This window comes from Dendronephthya gigantea, unplaced genomic scaffold (genome assembly GCF_004324835.1).
Source record: "Dendronephthya gigantea isolate DGI-Jeju-01 unplaced genomic scaffold, DenGig_1.0 000058F, whole genome shotgun sequence".
Classification (NCBI taxonomy): domain Eukaryota; kingdom Metazoa; phylum Cnidaria; class Anthozoa; order Malacalcyonacea; family Nephtheidae; genus Dendronephthya; species Dendronephthya gigantea.
Genome location: NW_021163068.1, coordinates 1300200 through 1324762, shown reverse-complemented (window position 1 = coordinate 1324762; position 24563 = coordinate 1300200). Strand labels below are relative to the sequence as shown.

General features: G+C 35.6%; 1 protein-coding gene across 1 annotated transcript; it reads right to left on the bottom strand.

Moving 5' to 3' along the window:
* Nucleotides 1–1823: 1823 nt before the first annotated feature.
* LOC114529961 (deleted in malignant brain tumors 1 protein-like) lies at nt 1824–23182 on the bottom strand. Its single transcript, XM_028551532.1, has 12 exons — nt 23081–23182; nt 19538–19623; nt 18425–18745; nt 16422–16745; nt 15907–16242; nt 9349–9684; nt 7485–7811; nt 4175–4438; nt 3514–3777; nt 3010–3273; nt 2365–2628; nt 1824–2185 (listed from the first exon to the last, which is right to left on the bottom strand). The coding sequence occupies exons 2-12, from the start codon at nt 19605–19607 to the stop codon at nt 1839–1841; spliced, it is 3117 nt and encodes a 1038-aa protein (XP_028407333.1). The 5' UTR covers nt 19608–19623; nt 23081–23182; the 3' UTR covers nt 1824–1838.
* Nucleotides 23183–24563: the final 1381 nt, after the last annotated feature.

Here is a 24563-nt window from a genome sequence, read left to right as displayed (position 1 = left end):
TTATTGATGTCACCATGCAAACTTACATGAATATTATTACAGAACTCTATGGAGAGTATTTTAATAAATCATTTAAACGACTTGACCGGCTCTCACAACAGCGTTCAAGATTAATCAACAACTTAACCTTCTTGGAAAAGGGGTCGAGACGACGAAGTTTTTTCGAAAGGTTTGTGCATGGTTAATTTTTTCCACACTTAGCATGCAAGTAAAATCTTGAAGAAAGAAGAGCTGGCACTGTTGCGAGAAAGAATTGCTTTGACGCGTAAACAACTAAGCAGAGTGGATGACAACATCGCCACTCTTACATAAGAGCTTTGGCTATCATTTGAAAAAGAGCATTTTGCTGTTGCAAAAAGAATGATAGATGCTTCTTTTACGCGTATCTTTAACAAAGCACGCTGAATACAGATCGCCAAATACACAAGATTCACGTCTAGAAGATCAAAAGATAAAAGAAGACAAGAAGATTTGTCTAATGGCACTCTAAGACGCACTGTTGGTTTATATGAAAATTTAGTATATATGAGTAGACTTGGTAGTTAAATTATTTACCACAATAAAATTCATTTCGGAATAATTAATACAAGTACTTTATTGTATACTTTAATAGTATATAAGGATAAACTTGCTGTTTCTGCTGTAAGTTTGTAACTATCTGCCAGAAATTACTTAGAAGGACCGGAAGCAATCAAGGGCAGACGGGGGTACTAAAACAGGTAAGGCACTTTAGTTTACTAAGTCTGTAGACAGTCTTAACTTGGTTCATACATCCAATGTCTATGAGCATGCGTATATAGGGTAGGCTCCATATTGCCCCCCCCCCCGCCCTTGATGTTACTTGTTGTGCAATGTTACTCAGAAAGTGATTAATTTGGAAGTACTGTGTTAAATTTAATTAGAAACGTCTAAACCCTTTGTTGAGATAACATTGGTATTTTGTCAGCAAACTCGGCTCAATCGAGGAAAATCGGCAACAGGACGCATTAAAATGTGTCTCTAAGAGTCTCTGAGGGAATTTCTTTAATATTTATTGATAATATATTCTACAGAAAAGGTTAAGTTTAACTATATAGGTAAAAGGTATAAAGATGTATGCATTCCAATCATTTTCTTAGTTTATACGATAAATGAAGTTAAATTCAAAGGGTGGATCCCCGTAAGACTTTGTCTACTACACTGTTTTTTAAATTTACTGTTCATTATGTCTCATGCTTCTCCAGATGCTTAACTGATTAGGCAGTCACTCGTACAGTATCTTTTATGAACTTAATAACTAACATTAACTAGATATATTTGATTAAAATTAATTTGATTATAATTATGGAATGTTGCTGGCTATTCAAACCGGAGAGTCTTAACATTCCAAAATGATTTCAAAGTGAGTAAGATACCAAACCCTCTAACACTTCTACTTAGCCCTTGGGAAATTCCTTAGCCCCTCATTATTTTTCAATAAAAGGCCCCTTTTCCTAAACAAATGTCTTTTTGCCCTTTTTCAAAGGCTAAATTTTGATCTGATTGCAAAGTGTGTTAATTGTGGTTTGCAAGGTGTGGGTTCTATTAAAAATTTTAGGACCAACTTGCCTCATATAACCCGAGAGCTGTCTTATAATGGAGTAGGCAACTCAGTTTATTATGCCAGCACGCATTTTTCGCGGATCGCAGATCACCGTAGTATACAAATTTACATTATGACTATACGTCAAGATTTAAAAGCAAATGAATATATTGAAGTGAAAATGTCAATGAAATATAAAAAGTAAACTCTGATATCCAAACTGCTAATAGTCTGGAAAGCTCAATATATTACCATAGCCCGAGGGACTGTACTCACACTACAGCGTCTTGGTATTATAAGATTCATACGTGTTTTCTCTGTCTCTCGCTTTACTTAGGTCAGCATAATTTGAGTAACCATCGTTTGTTGCACTACTTGCTGACCCATAATAATTCTGCGCCACATTTTTGAGATCAACAACTTCGTACAGTGGATCTTGATTTGGATCTTGATTTGGATCTTGAACATCTGGACCTGGTTCCGCCGACCCTTTTCTTAGCCATCGCCGTCGGAAATAAAGCACAGCACATACAACAAAGATTCCAACAAGAATTCCAGCCACAAACATAATGAAAAACATATACAATTCAGTCTTATTATCACCCTCTTTGGAGTATAAGTTTTCTAAAAATGAAATGAAAAACGTAATGAACATTAATTACGTCATGCTGAGTGCATGTGTGGGTATGAATCTAAGCTCTTGGTTTCGGTTAGTAATTGGAAATTGAATTTCACCAGTGTTAATTGTTTGCTCCTGCCTTCCTGGCAAGGTTAAGAAATGAAACTAAATATAACATGATTACCATAAAAAATGACTTGAATTGAGTTCTTAGTGCTGAAAGTGAAGCTTTTCAACTCGCATACGTATGTTCCCCTATCAGTTCTGTCAACATTACGCAAAGCCAGAACATTTTTTTCCTTCTTTGTGTCACCAATCTGGACGTTGTTTTTATACCAAGTCACATCAGCTGGTGGGTATCCGTTTTTTCCCTCACAAAGACATGTTACGTCGTCACCCACAATTACTGTTATTGCACTCGAGCAATTGATTGCTATATTTGGTTTTTCTAAAATATACAGAACTCAAAAATAATAATATTGATGCCTAAGTAGCCTCTGTAACTGTGTTTTTCGAACGTCGAAGAATGTATACGTTTTTTATTTATTTTTTTATGTATCTTTTGTTTGTCGTTTTGCAAAGACATAACTGCATTCGATACACTATTTCTTTTAAAAGGGAAAGCCTAAATTTGAGAGTATAAATTTGATTCTCGATATAACAACAGTTACTTGGAAGATCCACATAGACAGGACGCGATTTCGCAACGCAGCACGATTTTTCATAGTTTTTTTCTTCAAATAGCACAAAAAACTTCATACACTGAATGTCGAATTGTTTGCGATCGGCAAAGTTAATAAAATAATTAAATTAAACTAAATATGCTTACCGAGACAAATTACTTCAATTGTGGTTTTATCTTTGAAACCGTTACTTTGCCCTACACATACGTACGTGCCATTATCAGTTCTATCAACATTACTGAGTGCCAGAACATTTCCTTCCTTTTTTGTGTCACTAATCTGGACATCCTTTTTATACCATGTCACATTAGCTGGCGGGTATCCACCTTTCCCCTCACAAAGACACCTTACGTCATCACCAATGTTTACCGTGATCGTATTCGAACAATTGACTGTTACATTTGGTTTCTCTGAAAAATTTAAGTACATGTATTTTGTAAAAATCTCATGTGAACAGCCCTCAAGGGCTCATGTGAACAGCCCTTTAGGTACATGTAGTTAATATTCGCGAAACGACAGTTGAAATTACTACAGGTAGATCGAGAATCTAATAACTAAACTAGAGGCAAATTGTCCATCGGCTACATCAATGCCATATCGGAGAGCATTTTTTTACACGTGACTATTATATGAATTATAACTATATTCACCGTGAAAAATGAGGTCAACTGACTTTTCATCAGCGAGAGTGTAGCTTTTACCAACACATTTGTATGTTCCTCCATCTGCTTCATTTACATTACTGAGGAGCAATAAAGTTTCCTCTTTCTTCATGTCACCAATTTGGACGCCATCTTTATACCACGTTACATCGGCCGGAGGTTTTCCATGTTTTCCCTCACATAGGCATGTTATATCATCACCAAGATGTACTGTGATTAAACTGGAACAATTGACTTTTACATTCGGTTTTTCTGAAGTGTAATGCAATAAATAACATTCTAAGACTATGTGCACACGGTAATGTTTTCGAGCGTTTTCTCATTCGTTTTCATGCCAAAATGGTTTTAAACACCGTCGATTTACAAAAGAAGTTGAAGCTAATTTAACATATTAAGCATTTTCTTCCTTGGATATGCGATCGTGTGAAAAGGGCGTCTAAACAATAAAATAAATAAAAGCGATTTTGAAAATGCTCGAAAACGATGCTCGTGTGCACATAATTTATTACCCTTAGAATGCCAGAGATATTACTTATGTAAGATTGTTATATCTGTGGATCCTGGTTGGAAAATATGTTCCAGTCTGCGTGTTCACAACGATATTATTATCATCTTTGTGTGCACGCTTTGCGCAATTTTTAATATTTACCGTTCAAAATCAGCTGAACAAACTTTTCATTCGTGACAGTAAAGTTTTTGCCTACACATTTGTATATCCCATTATCTGTTTCATCGAAATTACTGAAAGTCAACACGTTCCGTTCCTTTTTGTTGTAACCAATCTGGACACCATCTTTATACCATGTCACATTAGCCGCAGGTCTACCACCTTTTCCTTCACATAGACACGTGACGTCATCCCCAAGATTTACAATCATCAAACTGGAGCAATTTACTGTTACATTGGGTTTCTCTGAAATATGATGCATATAATATTACTTTCAAGGTGACCTCTTTTTAACCAGAAAAAAATACCCTGTCAAAACGATATAGGTTATTTTTTGTTAGTAGAGGTTGTAATATTAATAATTCAGACAATTACACATATATGTACTGTAGGGCATAAAAAGGTTTATGATAATAATCTTGATCATAATGGTCCCAGGAATTATTAATCAGTCACGTTGGGCCTAACCCTTTTTAAAACGCTTATCTAATAATGTCTCATCCTCAGGCCTTTTTGAGCACTGCAGGTTCCCGTTATCCTGCCCCCATTTTTGCTCTGCCCTCCTTTTGCCGACCGAGTTTAAATTGTTATTTAAAAAAGGAATCGATTTTTATCGTTGTTTACTTTTACTTATAACGTAGAGTTTTCTTTTCATTGATTAAAAATTATGATAATCGAATCTTAAAAGTGTATTTTAGGCAGCTGAAAGTTAAGCCAGTTATATTCAAATAATTGATTGGAAGGTGTGCTTTAAGGTATACTTGCTCAAGCTCATATGTAATCTGCATGAATAATTTAAAGAGTAAAAAAGGCGCTGCGGCGTTTACTGAATGTCTGGATCACGTTTTCGAAAATGAACACTAAACTAAATATTACCTGCCTATAACCTTGGCCTAATTTAACGCCGTAATCCGAAAGGCGGGAAACGAAACCTTCCACTACAAAAAATATGATTTATTCTGTTTTCAAAATCTCTAGGGATGCACACTTAAGTGATCCCTAAGCGATTCTGAATATTTTTTTCTCTAAAATATACACAAAGAAGGCGAGAATTAAACTAAAAGCAGTTTTTTAATTAGGGTCCTACCCCCGAACAAACAAAAAGGATCGATTTCTTATTCTATTGTTTCATTGTTCGATTGTATTGTTCTCTAAAAATTATGAAGATAGAATTATGCGAAAACTAAAACTAGAAATACATTGCATGCAAAGTCCCCTCGCCTGAAGCAATAAACGTATATTTCCATCACTGAAATTCTATAATACTCGTCTCTGCTGAATGATCGAAGCCGTATAAGTAAAATCCTATATCAAGTACAATTATAATGTCGACTCTCGAGCTATCAAATTCAACTATAATCGTAATTCATTAATTGTGCTACGAATAGTTTTAAATACTACAATTTTTAGCGAAATTTCGATTCCTTTTTAAACAGATTGACCTTTAAAAATAAATGCTTTCCCAATCAAAATCATTTTAACGAAATTGACGAATAAATTCAAGGTGGTGTCGTACGTTTGTTGATAAATCTACAAGTTAAACTTACGAAATACTTGCATGCTTTAAGATACAAAATCTACCTGTTTTCCTGCTCAAAAACACTCCAAAAATGCTTTAAAATCGTAGATTTTTCACCACCTATTTCAATCAAAGTTTTTCTACCCGAAAGCATAATCTGCTTTACATTTTAATCATTTTTACGAGTGAATTTTTCCGTATATTTTCAAAACCATCCAAATGAAAAATATTTTTAAAAAAGTTTTATAATTCAAAATATCAGTTATGCTGACGCGAACCAAAATTTTAATTTAGCCAATCGCACGCTTGCAAACGTTTGCTGGTTACCAGTTTTAACTCGTCTTAAACTCACGCATGCGCATAACTTACAAAAACGCCCAACGTCCATGACATAATGGCGGACAACTTTCATTTCGCATTTGCATTCTCGGGCGTAATCAAAATCTCCGGGCGGAATTAGTACCCTCGCCCGGTGCTTCGCACCGGCTCGGGGATTAAAATTTAAAAACTAAACTAGAACTAAAATTCTCATTCCCATTACTTTCGTGCACGATAACTGAAAAAATAATCTCCCGTCGGTGCGAGGGTAATAATTCCGACAGGAGATTAGAAATTACATCCGGTTATTGTGGCAGAACATAACGGAATCCAAAGCTGTCAAAATTCTATGCCATGGACGTTGGATGGTTTTGTTACTTATGCGCATGCGCGAAATTTAAATGAGTGTAAACCGTTCATCCGCAACTTTCTGAATGGCATTTGACAATTGCATTTCAGTAAAACTTCAGCAATTTAACTGTAAACTCGCAAACTTTTTTACAAAACTGTTTTTGAAAATTACACCAAATAAAATGGGGAAAATAATAACGTTATATTCTGCGAAACGTTTAATAGTAAAAAAGGTTTTTTTATTCGAGGTTGAGCTGAATGAGCTCCGAGACAAAATATTTAAAACGTAAAAGTTATCGTGTCTAAAAAATTCTTCTATTTTCTACCATCGGGTGTGTCTGGTCTACTAGTAATATGGCATGAACAGATTTTTATATATTTTCAAGATTAACTGAAAAAAAATTGTAGTGGACCACCTTAAATAACCAGATACGCTACGTTTGGAGAGACTGCTGTTAAGAAAGTAAAGACCCGTTTACACTACACTCAATTTATCGGCACGGCTAAAATTGGTACCCGTACCCAATTTTGTTAGTGTTCAGGCTACCAAAACAAAGGCCGAGCACAGATGAAATGGGTACGGGTATCTATTTTAGCCGCGCCGTGCCAATAAATCGAGTGTAGTGTAAACGGGGCTTTGGAATAACTAGCCTACTTAAAGAGGTAGCCCAAGCAGGGATAAAAATGGTACGGGTGCCAGTGTTATCCTCACCGTACAAAATATCGCGCGTAGTGTAAACGGGGCTTAAACTGCTTGTGAAGGAGTCAGTCCCATTGTTGACATTTATCAATCTATTTTTTCTATTTGAATAGTGTAGAGAAGTTTTAACTATTTAAAAACGTAATTTTTTTAAAAAAACTGTTACTAATTCGTGTGCCGACTTCCGATTTGCGTCTTCAAGTACACCCTGCCCGCCTAATTGAGCAAAATATTCTTGTACTGAACTTTAAGACAATTTCATGGTCATGTAGCATTCCATATTTAGGTAATCATTTATGAAGCCCACTATTGAGCTTTACTAGAGGGATTTCTCCTTATTATATTAATAAAAGCATTATTCTCAAGATTGAAATACCAATAAAGATTAATCTGATAACTTTTACCTGCCAAAATGCATTCAACTCCAGCATCTTCCGAATGTCCGCAATTATGAATACCCCAACCTCCATGATTACAACTTACTATAGTCTGTTCTGTTCCGGTGCATTCGACGTCATCTAACCATATCTGTCCAGAACCAGGATGAACCATGGGCACTTGAAGGGTTCTGGCGGCATCCGGATGACCAAGTTGACGACAAACAACCCGAGCATCCCTGATATCCCAGCGGTCATCACAGATGGTTCCCCAAATTCCATTGTAGAATACCTCAATACGACCTGTACCATTTCCAGTTGAAGGCCCTCGTAATCTAAGTGACACTGTAATTACTGGAAAAAAAAGTGAGCATAGACGATTAAATATGTTCCTGAATGACACCATAACTATGGCTAAGAACTGGTCGCGGAAATAACAAATAGAATTTTTTTCAAACTGGTAGCTAGATATTCGTTTCGTTATTTTTTACTTATTTGTATAGTTATGAATGCAGCTCTTTTACTTTACCGGGATTTCGTTTAAAATTTTAAAATCTGAAGTAACATTACATATAAATGGATGAATGCGTACGATTCGTACGATTAGGGTGAAAGATTGATGGAACATGACATTTTATTGCACTTCAAATGCAGAGGAAAAAAATGTACTAGAAAAGCAATAATGTTTCATTTGTTTGGGTTTTACGGGCATTTGATTTTGTATATAGTCGTGTATTCGGTCTGGTATTCCATAGCATTTTTCGCCAAAACTGGCAAAAAGATACCTAAAATTAGCCCAGTAAAGAAGGCAGTTTCACACACCTTTCTCTTTATCTAATATTAGCTATGTTTTTTTGGGTATTTCAATAAATAATTCCAATTCTAAATTTTGTTGATGTTCATGTTTCTAAACCCGTTATGATATATTAAACGAACGAATATGTCGTACAATATCTCGCCTGGCTTTTATACAAAACTCTTTTCGCGTCTCGGATTTAAAACAACTTTCCGTGGCAGGCCCAGCCAATATTTAATTTTAAACTGAAAAGAGAAATGCAAATGCTTTCGCTGCACAAAACATTGCCCCCCAAAACGTTTAACGACCGGTCATGTAGGTAGTAACGCGATTTTGTGAGCTGTTGAGGGAAAAGATTTTCCATTTAAAGTGTCAAACGATACAAGTAACCGCGAAGAAGAGCAACATGCTTTTCGACGCTTTTCGCCGTCCTTGTTTTTACAGCGCCGAAGGCAGCTCGGTATGGATTTTTAATCGACAAGGCCCGATTTTGCTCTGATTCGCTAAAATTTTCGATTCAGATCACCTGGATATGTATTAAGGTCTGTTCACACGATCCAACATTGTTGGATCCAATTCACTTCTGACGTATGGGATGTCGTGAATTATCGATAATCCAGTACTGAATTGGCTTCAGGGGATTTGTCGCCCATATTTATTGCAAGTCAACAAACTATTAAACATTTATCAGTGTGAACAGACCCTTACAGTTCAATTTCTTTGTAATTTTGTTCAATGGAATTTAGATATTCTTTTCGAAGATTGGATAATATCCCGGATGTGAAGATGTCTTGAATTTCAGAAAAGTGTTTTGAATCTAACTCCTATATTTGGAAATATTTTGAAAAAAAATAAACAAATTGCCGCCACAATGATCGTTTCACGTGTGACGAATATCGTACGTCCAATCAAAAGCTGCTTATGGCATTTTTTCACGTGTAAAAAAATCGAATGCCCAATCAAATCGCATGAAGTTAATTTACCCGGTGAAGAACGATTTTTACCTCTAAATACATAATATAATAATTTATTTTTTTAAAAATCTTTGGTCCTTTCTTCCGCATTACATTAATGGTACGTTAGAAGTAACCTGACCTGTTGTGGAACATTCTACTCCAACATCATTAGAATGAGAGCAAGAATGAAATCCCCAAGGATCTCGGGAACAACTCGTCACATTTTGCTCCTTTCCAGTACAAGAAACGGAAGATAACCATATCTGTCCAAAACCAGATAAAAACTCGGTCGCTCGAAGATTCCTAACAACATCTGGATAACCAAGCTGACGACATACAACCCTAGCATCTCTGAATCCCCATGAATAATCACAGATTGTTCCCCACTGTTTATTGTAAAATACTTCAACACGACCGGCACCCTTTCCACTCAATGGTCCTTGTAACCTGAGCGACACAGGCGCGACTGTAAAATCTAAAAAGAATCCCAAAGAACATATAATTACATACATGGTGTACATAGGCTGCAAATTCCATAATTTGTATGCACGAGATCATACATTGGAACTTTAATGCATGCGCATTTAATTTAGCTTCTAAGATTTGAAAATATATTTCTTAAGGGTTCAAAAAAAGCACACAAAATGAATTCAACTGATGAGTTCCATTACGAATGGCCCAGTTAAGAACAGAACTAAGAGAATTTCTTCTTCAGTTATTCAATGTATATATGTATACGAGCAAACTCAATATGATGCGCCAGGTCATTATTATGCAAGTGCTAGCCCTTTGCCGTTTATATATACGCATGACTGATAAGGGATGGTAGTATAACGGGTTTGGCGACAGGGGATTTTTGGTTTATCCCTTAACTGAATTATTATGATGGAAGTTGGAATGCACAGTTGGCCGCGAATAGAGAGTGCTAGATAAATAACTGCGAATACATAACACTCTTGCGCCATCCTGCTGCAAAAAGTCCCAACCTTAACAAATTGGTCACGAAACGAGTGCCGGGTCATTGAAGAGTGACTGCGAGGACAACAATCGTGCGCCATTGTTTTTTGAAATAAATTGGAATGCGCAATTGGTCGCCAGACGAGAGTACTGGCGTCATTGAAAAGTGACTGCGAAGACAACACTCTTGCACTATTGCTGCAAATAACACTAACGTGTACTGCTGACTGTGAAGAAGAAACCTGAAATTCCGATCTTCAACCCAACATGTCTTTTGATAATTTGATTGCTTTGACCGATGTCGATGTGAGAAACACCAAAATGCTTCAAATGACGCGAGTTCAGTCGAAATAGCGTATTTTTGGTTGCACCTATGTAAATTTTTTGGCTGTTCCTACTTTTAGTTCGAAACACACTAATTAAGTTCGCTTCCTAAGATTTTGATAATCAATCAAGTATGATTGCTTTCGAAATTAATGTAAAGAATCATTGCTGTAAATTTATTGATTTCTACTCCGTTGCAAAGGTTTGAACGCGAGTACTGGCGCCTTAAGCTTATAAACAGTCTGCATTTGCTGATGTGAGAATGGCTGTTCATGTCGGAATCACTAAAATGCAAAAAATCATGGTAGTATCACAAAGTGTACATTTTTACTGCAAATAAAACAATTCGCCATTGGGCTGCCTATGAGTTAACTTCTTAAAACATAGTTAAAAACGGCGTTAGTGAACCTTGGAGGAGCGAGTAAACATTATTTTAGTTATAAGTACGGGATTTGATGCTATTAGCGACCTTAAGCAATAAATAAGCATACGCGTTTTAGCGATGACGATGACGCTAGATAAAAGACACCGGGGCCTGGCACTACATCGTCGCGTTATCGCTGCTAATTTGTTAAGCAAGTCAATGAGGACAACGTACAACGGAAGCTGATATAAAATAGCGTGCAAATTATTCGAGTTAACATGTATTTCAGGGAAATCCGAGAGCTCGCTACTTTGTGTTTTGGCTTAGGTTACATATCTGCAGCAGAATTTTGAGTGAATACAAATCCTGCAATCAAGATTTTCCATATGAAGAGTATGTGCCTTTCAAGCTTGACGATATGGATGAAAATGAATGCTTAGCAGAGTTTCGATTTGAAAAAGAGCATATTCCACTTCTAGCTGAAGCGTTGAGAATCCCAGCTTATTTCATTACGCAGCAAAGAAGTGGAGTGAGTGGCTTAGAAGGGTTGTGTATGTTGTTAAGGAGAGTGGCATATCCATGCCGTTACAGCGACATGATCCCTCGATTTGCTCGCCCATTTCCAGTATTGTGTATGATCACAAACCAGGTAATAAATAATTACCTTCATCAAACTCATGGCCATCGAATCACACAGTGGAATCATACTATTCTCCATCCTGAAGCACTTGAACAGTACGCTCAAGCAATTCATAATAAAGGTGCTCCGTTACCAAATTGCTTTGGTTTCGTTGATGGAACTGTCAGACCCATTTGTCGTTCGAGAAGGAATCAACGTGACGTTTTCAATGGACACAAACGTGTCCATGCTCTAAAATTCCAGTCCGTTGTAATTCCAAATGGGCTTATTGCGAACATGTATGGACCAGTAGGTAAGAGAATATTTATATTTGTTTGAATTAAAATGTTATTGCATTACTGAATTACCTATTTTTTTCACATTTATACAGAAGGGAAAAGGCATGATTCAGGAATGTTAGCAGAATCTGGTCTGCTGCAGCAATTGGAATTGAATGCGCACTCAACCAGTAACCAACCAATGTGTCTCTATGGGGACCCAGCTTACCCTCTTAGGGTTCATCTCCAAGCACCTAACCGCATTGCACATCCAACCGAACAGATGAGGCTCTTTAATACCCAGATGACTTCAACAAGAGTCGCTGTTGAATGGTTATTTGGAGATATAATAAATTATTTCAAATTTGTTGATTTCAAAAAGAACTTAAAGATTGGCCTTAGCAGTGTAGGTAGAATGTATGTGACATGTGCACTACTGCAAAATGCTCACACATTTTTGTATGGTAACCAAACATCTACTTTTTTTTGAGCTTAATCCACTCACACTTCAACAATACTTTGTTTGAATGTCAATATGAACATTTAATAACAATTTCTTTAAAACTATAAACAACAATGTCCAGTAAAAACCAAATGAGTTTTGGGAAATGCCCCTATTCCTTCTGGCTTCTTCATATTGTCAACAATAGATGAGAATATTATTTGAATAGTAAAAGTAAATTTTAGCATTGAAAAAGTAAAATAGCTAAGGAAATAAAGTAAGCAAGTGAACAATGTCATCCCCTCATCATTAAGTGTATCATTAATGGTTATTTCTGGACTTTGTTGGTTAGTTTATAAAACATAAGTGTCAATTAAAAATCAAATTTTAAGAAAAAACCCAACAGGTAAGTTATGATACGATTAAGTTTTTATCTTTCACACAAGTGTAACCTTATCATGTTTTCCTTTCTATCTGTTGCAAATATGTCAATGTTAGACAGTGTTCATAATGGTGTCTTTTATGTTTATAAGTTAAATCTATGACGTCATTACTATAGAACATACCCAATAGGAAGAAAGGAAGTAATTGTTATTATAATATAAGTATGATATAACGAGCAATTTGACTGGCTACCGCGCGTGCATTGTGAGGCCATAATGCACGCTTCTGGCTTTTGAAGTTTTTGTTGCTAAGCAACATCTTAAATAACATGTAAGGAGAATTTCATTATTGATCAAATAAATAAATTTTGTTGTTGCCCTATAATTTCTTCTTATATTACTCGGCTACGCCTCGTGTTTTACAGGCTTCTCTCGTATTCTCCCAACATTCCCCCATCGTGCATTATTACACCATAAAGGCACGCGACTCGTTTTTTAATTCTTAAATAATTGTTAATCAGTAATTAAATAGCGCATGAGATATATAGAGCATCGACACAGGTCGCTGAAGGAGCAACATCTATATACGAAGTCAGATTTATTACAGTTAAAGTTTTGATAACTAGAATTAAATAAAATTTTGGAGTATAAAGTCAACGTTGTGAATCACTTTTGGCGTCACGCGAACTGGCAAAGTAACCTGCACATGGTACGAGGTAACATCAACATTTGCTGTTGCTGTTGCTGTTGCATCATTAACATCATTTGCTGCTGTTGCTGTTCTTGTTGTCTGGCACTGTCTTGTTGCTGTTCTGCAAACAATTGCACAAGGGTTGTCTGGAGTTGGTTTTGCTGTTCAATTTGCTTATTTGTGGCTTCATTTCTTTGTTTCGTTGCTTCAAGTTCAGCTTTTCTCAATTCATATTCTTCCTTGGTCCTTTCCTTCAGAAATTCGACAGCCTCATTCCCACTTCTTCTTTTCTTACTGGCAACTTTTCCTGCAGCACTCCCACTCTTTCTCTTCATTGTTTCGCCCAAGGTTTCCATGGCCAAATTTCGGATCTCTTCAGCATTGTGCTTCTCTTCATCAACTTTCTTTTTTTTTTGAGAGGTTTATTGGTACTGTAGACTCCATCTTTTCCAAAATCTCTTCCAATAACTCTGACTTCTCATGCAATTCTGGGTCAATACCAGATGCATTTAATTCTTCCTGATTCTTCTTTTTAAACCACTTCAACAATGTATTAAGTTTATCCCTCAAATAACGCTGATTAACTCGCATTCAGTTTGTCTGCAATATCATCCCACACTTGGCCTCTTTCAACACTGCTCTTTCTCTACAGGAACAGGTCACTCACAAGTACTTCTTTAAGAAAGAGCATGTCATGCTCTTCAGACCAGGTTTTACTACAGAATATAACAGCAGGCGGCAATTGTGAAAGAAATCAAATAATATCATTAAGGTGAAAAATCAAAGACTTTTACTAAAGTACTACTATTACAGTCAGTACAGTATATTACAGTAAAGCACAACTATTTTCAACAAATAATGGTGAACAATCACATTTTGATTAATAATAAAGAAAATTTCACTCACCAAAATAAATATAGAATATAAATACCTTCCAGTGGTCGCCGAGTTTGTCTCCTGAGATGCCATGTGAAATTCAACGTCAAAAAATGTGATAATCTTGAAACTGATTCAGCGTTATCGCGATGACCAGAAATCATACCAAATCAAGTCGTCGTAGAGGCGACTACGACGCGAGCTCATAAAATAATATGCAAAGTCAGCAAAAAAACAGAGGCTTCACAACAACAACAACAACAACAACAACAACAACAACAACAACAACAACAACAACAACAACAACAACAACAACAACAACAACAACAACAACAACAACAACAACAACAACAGCAACAACAACAACAACAACTACAACAACAACTTCAACAACAACAATAATGATAATATTACTAAATTCTATAACGGAACAAGTTTCCGATGCGCAGTATTGATAACAATATTTGTACGAAACGGAAATGCTAAAAGCTGGAATTTCATCGCAAAATACACTTGATTTGACTCTAAGTGACTAGATGACACAAAAATAGTATTAACTATAGAAGGAAACAAACTTTCCTGAACTGTCAGGCAAGGGTTTACGGCTTTTTCCTAGCAAAACCGTCTTACTCCGCATTTCCAAAAATAGCTCCATAAGATGCGTTCTACTAACATTAAGAATGTCCATAGTTAATAAATTATGGAATGTCACAGCCGGCTAGGATTACCGACTCAAAACAAGTTATTTGTCTCCCTAAAATTTTTTTGGGCGTTTATATCAGATTTACGGAATCACAACAAAATAATTCTTTTGTTTTGCCCGTGTTTTTTTGCGTGTACAGACTGTGGGTGACTTAGCCTTTACATTCAGTTAGAAGGTGTATCACGTTCCAGTTATTTTCATTTTACTAGAAACTCAATGCGTTTAAAAAACCTCCGCTAAACATTGCTTCTGCAACACGTTTTCTTTAAATATTTTTGGCTTGCAGCATCTACCGGGTGTCCCAAAAAAAACTTTACCTCTTTGTCTTAATATAACTCAAAAACGAATAAAAGTCATTAAATTGAAAAAAACTCCACTGCATGCAAGCAGGGCTAACTTAGATTTTGATATATAACACTAAATTATTGATGCGATATTTACGGAGATACAAGCATTTGATGTCGCAAGGTACTTTCAAAATCTGTGCAAAATTGACAAAAATCGGCTATTAAATTAATTCGAAACTAATACTTTAACTTTTACGTTTTTAACTTTAGTGATTTTAACTTTAAATGTACGCTTTTCCATTGCAAACTTACTCTTATATAAGAGCGAACAATTAAAGTTAAAATCGCTGAAGTTAAAAACTTACCACGGGAAGTGGCATGCAAGTATTTTCGAATTAATTTAATAATCGATTTTTGTCAATTTTTCACGGATTTTGAAAGTACCTTGCGACATCAAATGCTTGTATCTCCGTAAATATCACATCAATAATTTAATGTTATATATCAAAATCTAAGTTAGCCCTGCTTGTATACAGTGGAGTTTATTTCAACTCAATAGCTTTTATCGTTTTTGAGTTATATTAAGACAAACAGGTAAAGTTTTTTTTGGGACACCCGGTAGTTTTAACCAAATTTTGTTGTGGTGTAGTATTTCCTATTTAAACATGAAAATTTGTGATAGCAGAAGCTTATCGAACATTAAAATTTCAATGCCGCCAAATTTTCCTACATTAAAAACGATTACCAATATCAATTTATCCGATAACTTCTACCTGTTGCTTTGCACTCCACTCCGGCATCTTCGGAATGTGCGCAATCATGAACACCCCAACCACGATGAGAACAACTTGCTATTTCTTTTTCTTTTCCAGTACAACTAACATCATCCAACCATATCTGTCCAGAACCAGGAAGAACATGGCTCGAGCTCCCTTGTTGAAAGTAGTTTAAAGCATCTGGATAACCAAGTTGTCGACATACAACCCTAGCATCTTTAATATCCCAGTAATCATCACAAATTGTTCCCCAAATTCCATTGTGAAACACTTCAACACGTCCAATACCATCTTTACTTAATGGTCCTTGTAACCTGAGTATCTTGGTTAAAGCTGTAATAAAGTGTGCAAGACTATTAAATGTGCGGTTTTAATGATATGCTTGATTGAGACACTGGTTATTCGAATATTGAAGAGCAATAATTTCCTAGCTAACTTAGCCAGCAGCCATGCAGGTCCTTTAGGTGCTTTAAAACGGTGCTTGGTTTTTTGGGTGCTTTTATTACTCTTACCTTTTGTACTACATTCAACTCCGGCGTCGCTATTATGTGAGCAATCATGAACACCCCATCCTCTATGAGAACATCTTGCAATACTTCCTTCTGCTCCAGTACAATTGACGTCATCTAACCATATCTGTCCTGAACCAGATTGAATCTGGCTTCCATGAAGGGCCCTACCATCTCGATAACCAAGTTGACGACATACAACCCTAGCATCTGTCGTATCCCATCCATCGCCACAGATAGTTCCCCAAGCTCCGTAATAGAAAACCTCAACACGACCAATAAGACTTGCACCTGATGCTCTTTGTACCCTGAGTGACACAGTTATAGCTACAAGAGTAAAGGTTTAAATACGTATGTAATTCAAAGGAAAATGATGTTAGTATACCGTAAAAGAAATCAATTTTCAAAGAAACTAACAATGAGTAATGAATATTTGCCCCCCTCCCCACTCAAATACCCGCAGTCACTCACCCTGACTGCATGAAAGTAATTCAGTCAAATACGTACGAAACAGTAATACTTTGCAAACTGGTAGGTATTGACATTTATTCAGGAGCGATTTACCGTCGTACCAGTGAAATACATCCTTGCATGTACACGGAACGTTAAAGACTGCTCGGTAGTATAATATTGTTTTTTAGTTATATAGATTGGGGTTATTTAGCGAGAACTAAAACCCTCGAAAAACTCATACGCCGCTACATCCGGGGGTACGGCGCATGCATGCATGCACGTATTTTCGGTATATCACGTTTTTTCAAGATTTTGCCCTATTTTCTTTGTTTTTGTTGTTGTTGTGAAAATACAAATGGTCTTTGGTTGGTATATAAAACAAAATTAACGCTTGAAATACGCAGAAAAACAATTAAAAGACATCTTTAGATAAGTAAAATTTATTCCATATTTATGTTTAGGCTATAATTTAAAAATATTCGCTTTTATACTGGTCTTTCGCAGTCTTTTGTGTGTATTTTTGTCACTCTGAATTTAGCCCATATGATAATCAGAACATTGCACGGCTGCGAGTAGATTTGGATTTTTATTAAATGGATGGGGGTATTTTACTGAGAACTCATACGCCACAACATTCAGGGTACAGTGCGGATATTTTCCGTATGTCACGTATATAAAACGAAATTAACGGTTGGAGGTACAAATTAAAACACTTAAAGGACATCTTTAGTTAAGTTATATTCATTCTACTTATTCTTAAATTTCAGGCTATAATTTAAACTATATTCGCTTTTATAATGGTCTTTCGCGTTACCATACTTGTTGTCTTTGTGTGTATTCTTGTCACTCTGATTCAGTTATAGCCTTGTTACACGGTGCAATTTTTCTTGCAACTTGCAATGCAATTCTACTTTTGACATTGCAAGTTGCAAGAAAATTGCGCCGTGTAACCTGGCCTTTAGCGCGTATAATAAATAGAACATTACACAGTTCGCTGGAAGATATGGCTCGTGTCAAAAGCAGTATCTAACGCGTTCGCAATACGGCAATTTTCCCCCCAAACTTGACAAGCAAAGTTATGTAATGAGCATTTATAATTGAATCGAATGACAATATTTTTATAAAATTTTTTTATTTAGTTATATTATAAAAGAAATAAAAACATTTTCCCGTGTTTCTGTATAGTTATGGAAACACTTATTATCCCGCTGATTATTTCTCGTTCGCCCAAACTCCTATACACGTGTTTTTATAACTGTATAGAAACACAGAAAATGTTTTCTATTTCTTAAATATATTTGCATGATGAGAATAATATAAAGACGTCGTTAAGAAAATTATGCAATAATGTTGGAGTTTTCAAGAGAACTTGAATAACATGGGATTAAATGGAAATATCCCTGATGTACGTATAATATTTAGAGAACAATCTTTGACAGAAACTGTTGAGAATCAATAACGATAAAAAAAGTTTGAGCTATTGAATCCAAGAAATCAAATGCTAAATGAAATTGGGATTTTTGGTCTCAAACGATTTTTATTACAACTTCTACCTGTAGTATTACATTCAACTCCAGCATCTTCGGAATGACTGCAATCATGAAGGCCCCAGCCATGATGAGAGCAATTTTCTATATTCCGTTCTGTTCCTGTACAAGCAACTTCATCCAGCCATATCCGTCCAGAACCAGACGGAACCTGGTTGCCTTGAAAGGCCCTACCACCTGGATAGCCAAGTTGACGACATACAACCCTTGCATCCATAGAATCCCATGCATCATCGCATATGGTTCCCCAAGCTCCATTGTAGAATACTTCAACGCGGCCAGTAACATTTTGACTCCTTGGCCCTTTTAATCTGAGTGACACCAGTGCTATAAAAAGTGGGCAGATGTGAATATATATGTAAATAAATTATATGATATCTAATTCTATATAAAACATTCGTGACTGAAATAACAAACAACAATTTTTAGCTGGTAGCTAGGCATTTATCTCATTCTAGTATTTACGCCTGCGATGGGTTCGAAAACAGTGCATGATTAGGCACAACGTAACAGTAACGTACAGCAACGTAGCGTGTTATTTTCTGGCTGCGAGGTCCGCATAGATATTTTTCTATTGAGAGCGACCAAAATGGTAAATAACGTATTTATTTTTTTACAAAAAGCAGCGTTCGGTCGCATTATCATTCAGTAGTCAGACAGAGCAATGGCGACAAAAACGTAAACAATCAAAACCTTATTTGTTTAATTTACTAAATTTCACTCAATTAATTCTATCGTGTCCATATATTTTAAAATATAAAAAGCAAAAATTTGCGATCGCGGTTGTCGTTCGCTTCGAACGAAATGTTATGAACAACTGTGAACGACAACACAATAATCATCCAAATCTCTTAAGAAATGTCTGTCACACCGAGTTAGCCGAGGGTAAACCTCCGTCCCACCACGGTTCAACCGCGATCAGACCGAGGTTTGATCAGGTTGACCGCGGTTCTTGTTAGGCAATTTTTGAACAGTACTGTATATAAGTCGACAATCTGGGGCGCGGGTTTAACGTTTCTCGTTTTTTTCCAATTTCCCCACCCTTGAAACAGGAAAGTCTTATACTCGTAACCGTAGACCGAAGCCAGCCTCTTATCTTTGTATTCAATAATTATTTACCTTGACATTGATGTGGCATAAAGTGATTTAGAAAAAAAAGCGCACCAGTTATGACGGCAAACCCCCTCATCTCTTGAATAAGTAAACTAAAACAATGAAAATATATTAGCTATATTATTGTGAATTTTGTAGAAATACAAGTTTATTGTTGTTACATTCACACAGGTTGGTAATTTAGCCGTTTCCCACTTGTCCAACATTTTGCGCGATAAGCGTAATTTTGTTATTTGGATAATACCTTAATTTAGGCTGGTTATAACTCCAGCAAAAAAATATCCCGGTTCTCCTGACGGAAAAGAAGTATTTAAATGTACAAAGTCTATTTGGAAATGGTAATGAATATATTTAATATTTATATCCTAATTGGAGTTCATTCACCTATGCGTTGACCAATGGGAGTTCTTTCACATACGCGTTGAGAGTGACCAATCACAGATTCTCAGAAAGCCACAAGCATTAATACGCGTACAGGCGTCAGGCAAGCTGGTTTTCTTTCCGACCCATTTCCCGTGTAGGCAAAAAATTAACAATTTCTCTGGACAAGTGCACTTACGAGTCAGGTTTATGCAGTGGAATTATTGTTAACCACAAAGCATGTCTTCATTCGTACAAACACAAAGTTCATTGGTTGTGAGTGGAATACCACAGTCACGTAATTATCGTAATTCCGAGGATCATTTAAATTCCGAGGATTAAAGGATTTATCCGATAAGGCCCGTCTCAGACGTCGAACTTTCATGTGGTGAATCGAATGCAAATGAACTTGAAGAGTTCAGTTGATTTGCATTAGGTTCGGCGCATGAAAGTTCGACGTCTTAGACAGGCCTAGGATTTCCTTTTTGCCGTACCTGCCGTTAAAAATGGATACGTTAGGCGTCCGGCCAGATATATATATATATACCGGGTGGCGCCAAAAAATGTTCCCCCTCTTAGACTTATCGTAATTAAAAAACTAATACAGATATCTTATTCAAATAAAGTTTGTTGAACGGTGTAATGTCTAACTTAAATTTTGATATATGTCTTGAACAATTCTGTACAATATTAGTCGAGATCGAGCCGTTTAAAATAAAGGTGCATTTTTTGACGAAGCGAATAACATGACTAAATATCGCGACTCAACTAAGTTATTTTCAACTTCCACGATAGGCGTTTTTTAAAGCGTTTTTTTCATGTATGTTGTCTTTGCATGTTTAAAGATTCTTAGATTAGGGTATTCGAAGTATCTTGTAAGTGTATTTGATGTTAAAATGATACTGTTCATCGTTCGAACAAGGAGTTGCAATGCACAAGGGAACGAAAGCAAAGGAGCTTGCCCGCTTTGTTATAAACATGCCTCGTTTAACGATACGGCAACGAGTTTGGATTTGTTTGGAATATGCGATGACTAACAATGCAAGAGAGGTTTTACGTCGATGGCAAAATCATTGGAATAATATTCCATCTCCAAGCATAAAAACAGTGAGGATTTGCCAGACGAAGCTATCAATATTTGTTCTTACTGTTGCGTGATGTTTTCATTCTATTTTAGAACATTTTTTGCTTCTCCCAGAAACGCTACCTTGAGTTTAAACTCCTATATCTTGCCTAATATTGTATAGAAATGCACAAGGTTTACATTAAAAATTTAAGTTAAACACCACTCCACTCAATAGACTTTACTTGAAAATGATATCTTTTTTAGTTTTTAAATTAAATTAAGTCAAAGAGGAGGAACATTTTTTTGCGCCACCCGGTATATATATATATATATATATATACACCCGTTTGCAAAAACGTTGGCCGCAGATAGATATATAGATAGATACCCGAAATCTAATTAGAATTGCATATGTTGTGTAATATGATTGAAATCCCATGCAAATGTATTCACATGCAATTCTAATTAGATTCGAGTATCTATCAATCTATCTATCTGCATGCGGCCAACGTTTTTGCAAATGGGTGTATATATATATATATATATTTATTGAATTTATCTTAAAATATTGTCGTCGCTACACGGTGTTTCACGCCTGACTCATTGATGATTGAACTCAATCCTGTATTTGTCGCCTGAAGATCGTCTGACTGTAAAAGGTCAGGCGTGAAACACCGTGTAGCGACGACAATATTTTAAGATAAATTCAATAAATGACTCGCTCTACTTGTAATTAGTATTGAGCACTCTTTTATCCATTACAAACAATTACATTTGGATATATATATATATATATATATATATATTATTTATATATATATATATATATATTATATATATATATATATATTAATATATATATATATATATATAACCAACAAGTATTCCCACACTGCTCGGTAGCAAAGACATATAGGAAACAATTGTAACTACCACGGCCAGAAGTAAAACTAAAAGATTTTATTAAAAATATACTAAGCTTAAATTTTCGGCCACATGCCGCAGCCTTCTTCAGAAATAGCGGCATGTGGCCGAAAATTTAAGCTTAGTATATTTTTAATAAAATCTTTTAGTTTTACTTCTGGCCGTGGTAGTTACAATTGTTTCCTATATATATATATATATATATATGTGTCTGAAATCATTGCTAATATTGGTAATTTTTTTGGTGTTTGGGGCATGTTAATACTTGCTGTCATGTTATTTTTCAAGGAAGCTTAGCAATTTAGGCTAGACTAGGATGCTGAATTAGGTTGGATTTCCACTTGCAGAAATGAGCTAGAGCAGTCAAGCTGAACTAGTTTATTTATTCTGTTAAAATTAAAAAAAATAAATTTATGTAAATATCTCGTTAGCCGAACTATTCCTCTATAAGTGGAAATCCATTCTTAAGCCTTGTTTTCATATGTCGCATTGATCACCGACAATAGATCGTATAGAATATCGCCGACGAATTAGGACATATGAAAACCAGGCTTTATCCTATCCAATTTATTTATTTGAATAAAGTTATATATATAACCATGAAAGGCACGGAATTCTCGTGTTTTATCTTGTGGAATGCGAAACGGTAGATTTTGAAATTAATACGCTTGTAACTTAGAACTTTACACAATCACCACATTGACAAAACTATAGCTCAAACCGAATAAATAACAGCTTTTTTAGACCGTCATACAGTGACCAATCAATGGAAATATAAATTACATGCAGCATTAGAGGGCATTCATGCAGCATTTGCTCAGAATAAAAGCTAGAACTGTGAAATCACTTTAAAACATGATTCTGTCATTCGATAGCTGTCCTAATAATATATAACATGTGCTAGCTTGTTTGCTTAGAACCGGCCTTAAAATCTTGCCATGTTTCATTAAATTTCGCGGAAAACCTCATAGAATAAAATATATCGCACTTAATTGAAATATATAGGGCGAATTTAAAATAAGTTTCGCAAAATAGAAAAATATATAAGTACATCATTCAAAATCGATAACAGACGCCATAATGTATTTGATATGTTATAGAACTAATACCACCCTGAGGTAAACTATTTCCTGATTTGTTGTCACATAATTGAATCGTCGCAAACATTTATATAATTAAATGCCATGCTGTATACTTACAATTCTTCTGCACCACGAAGCTATGTTTCAAACGATGTCCAACCCGTATAGCGATGTCAGTGATTACTTTGGTGAGTACAGTGTGTTATATGTAACACAGAATAAAGCGTCTTCTCCATATGCTTTCAATTTCAAAAGTGCTTATTAAATTTAAATATGGTTTAGAAATGCACTTCTTCTATTCTTATGATAATATGATCCTGCTGTTGTTATGAATTCCTTACATTTTTTTAGAAACGTAACAAACAGACGGAATTATTCAAAGGAAATTATTAAAAGGATAAAAATATACGGTGTAAAAATATATTCGATTCTCACCGCGGTCAAGTAGAATTTTCTGCTTGGCCGGTTGGTTATACTTGTGTAGAAGAACAAATACACCTAACATACATATCCACAAATGAACACATGGCTCAATTAAGAGTAAAAGTACAAATATATCAACATTTACAGAAGTAACTGCATAACGACATGTAAAGGACGAAACTCCGCATTGTCAATAACAACTTAAGTAAAATCACAGTCGTTCCCAACTTGGCCTTGTAGCTCAGACGGTAGAGCATCGTTCTAGAAATGCGAAGGTCGCGGGTTCGATTCCCACCAGGGGCGCCGGAATATCGATAATAACGCGGGCAGATATTCATATATTCGTGTTCGCAGATCGTAAAAACAATCGATTTCAAAAGAAGTTAATAATGCAGAACACGAATATATGAATATCTGCCCCCGTTATTATCGATATTCCGGCGCCCCTGATTCCCACCGCGGTCAAGTAGAATTTTCTGCTTGCTCGGTTGGTTATACTTGTGTAGAAGAACAAATACACCTTAAATACATATCCACAAGTGAACACATGGCTCAATTAAGAGTAAAAGTACAATATATATATATATATATATATATATATATATATATATATATATATATATATATATATATATATATATTTTGATATTAAGCACGTTTAGGCTTGTGCACTCTCGTTATAGTAAATTTTGTATGACAGCTCGCGACTGATTGTCCCGCTCATGCATGTGAATAACACGTGAATGCGTGTTAGTAATAATCCCACATTAGTAATATAATACAATGGCATCACATCTTCATTTCATGAATAAAATCTCTTTTATGTTTGTGTGTTGGTTTCCTTCCTCCTTTTAAACCAGCCATTGTCCAGTCCCAAGCCTGGAATGAGAAATTGGTGAGGGGAAGGAATATTATTGTATGTAGCTAAAGTGGAATTGATCATGGTAAGCAATAGTGATATGTTGTCCTGCTTGTAGCTCCTCATACTATCTCGGTAAATTTATATATATATATATATATATATATATATATATATATATATATATATATATATATATATATATATATATATATATATATATATATATGTATAGGTTATCACATGAGGGGCGAGGTGATATCAGTTTTATCGCTTGAGGGACGATATCATAAATGTCACGAGTGAGCGCAGCGAACG

Excerpts from the sequence above, each read along its gene's own strand:
- LOC114529961 (XM_028551532.1), bottom strand. The coding sequence starts at position 19,607 with ATGAGGGGGTTTGCCGTCATAACTGGTGCGCTTTTTTTTCTAAATCAC. Across the intron at positions 16,243-16,421 it reads AGTTGAATGTAGTACAAAAG|CTTTAACCAAGATACTCAGG; the intron begins GTAAGAGTAATA and ends ACTTTATTACAG. Across the intron at positions 2,186-2,364 it reads AATTCAAGTCATTTTTTATG|AAAACTTATACTCCAAAGAG; the intron begins GTAATCATGTTA and ends TTTCATTTTTAG.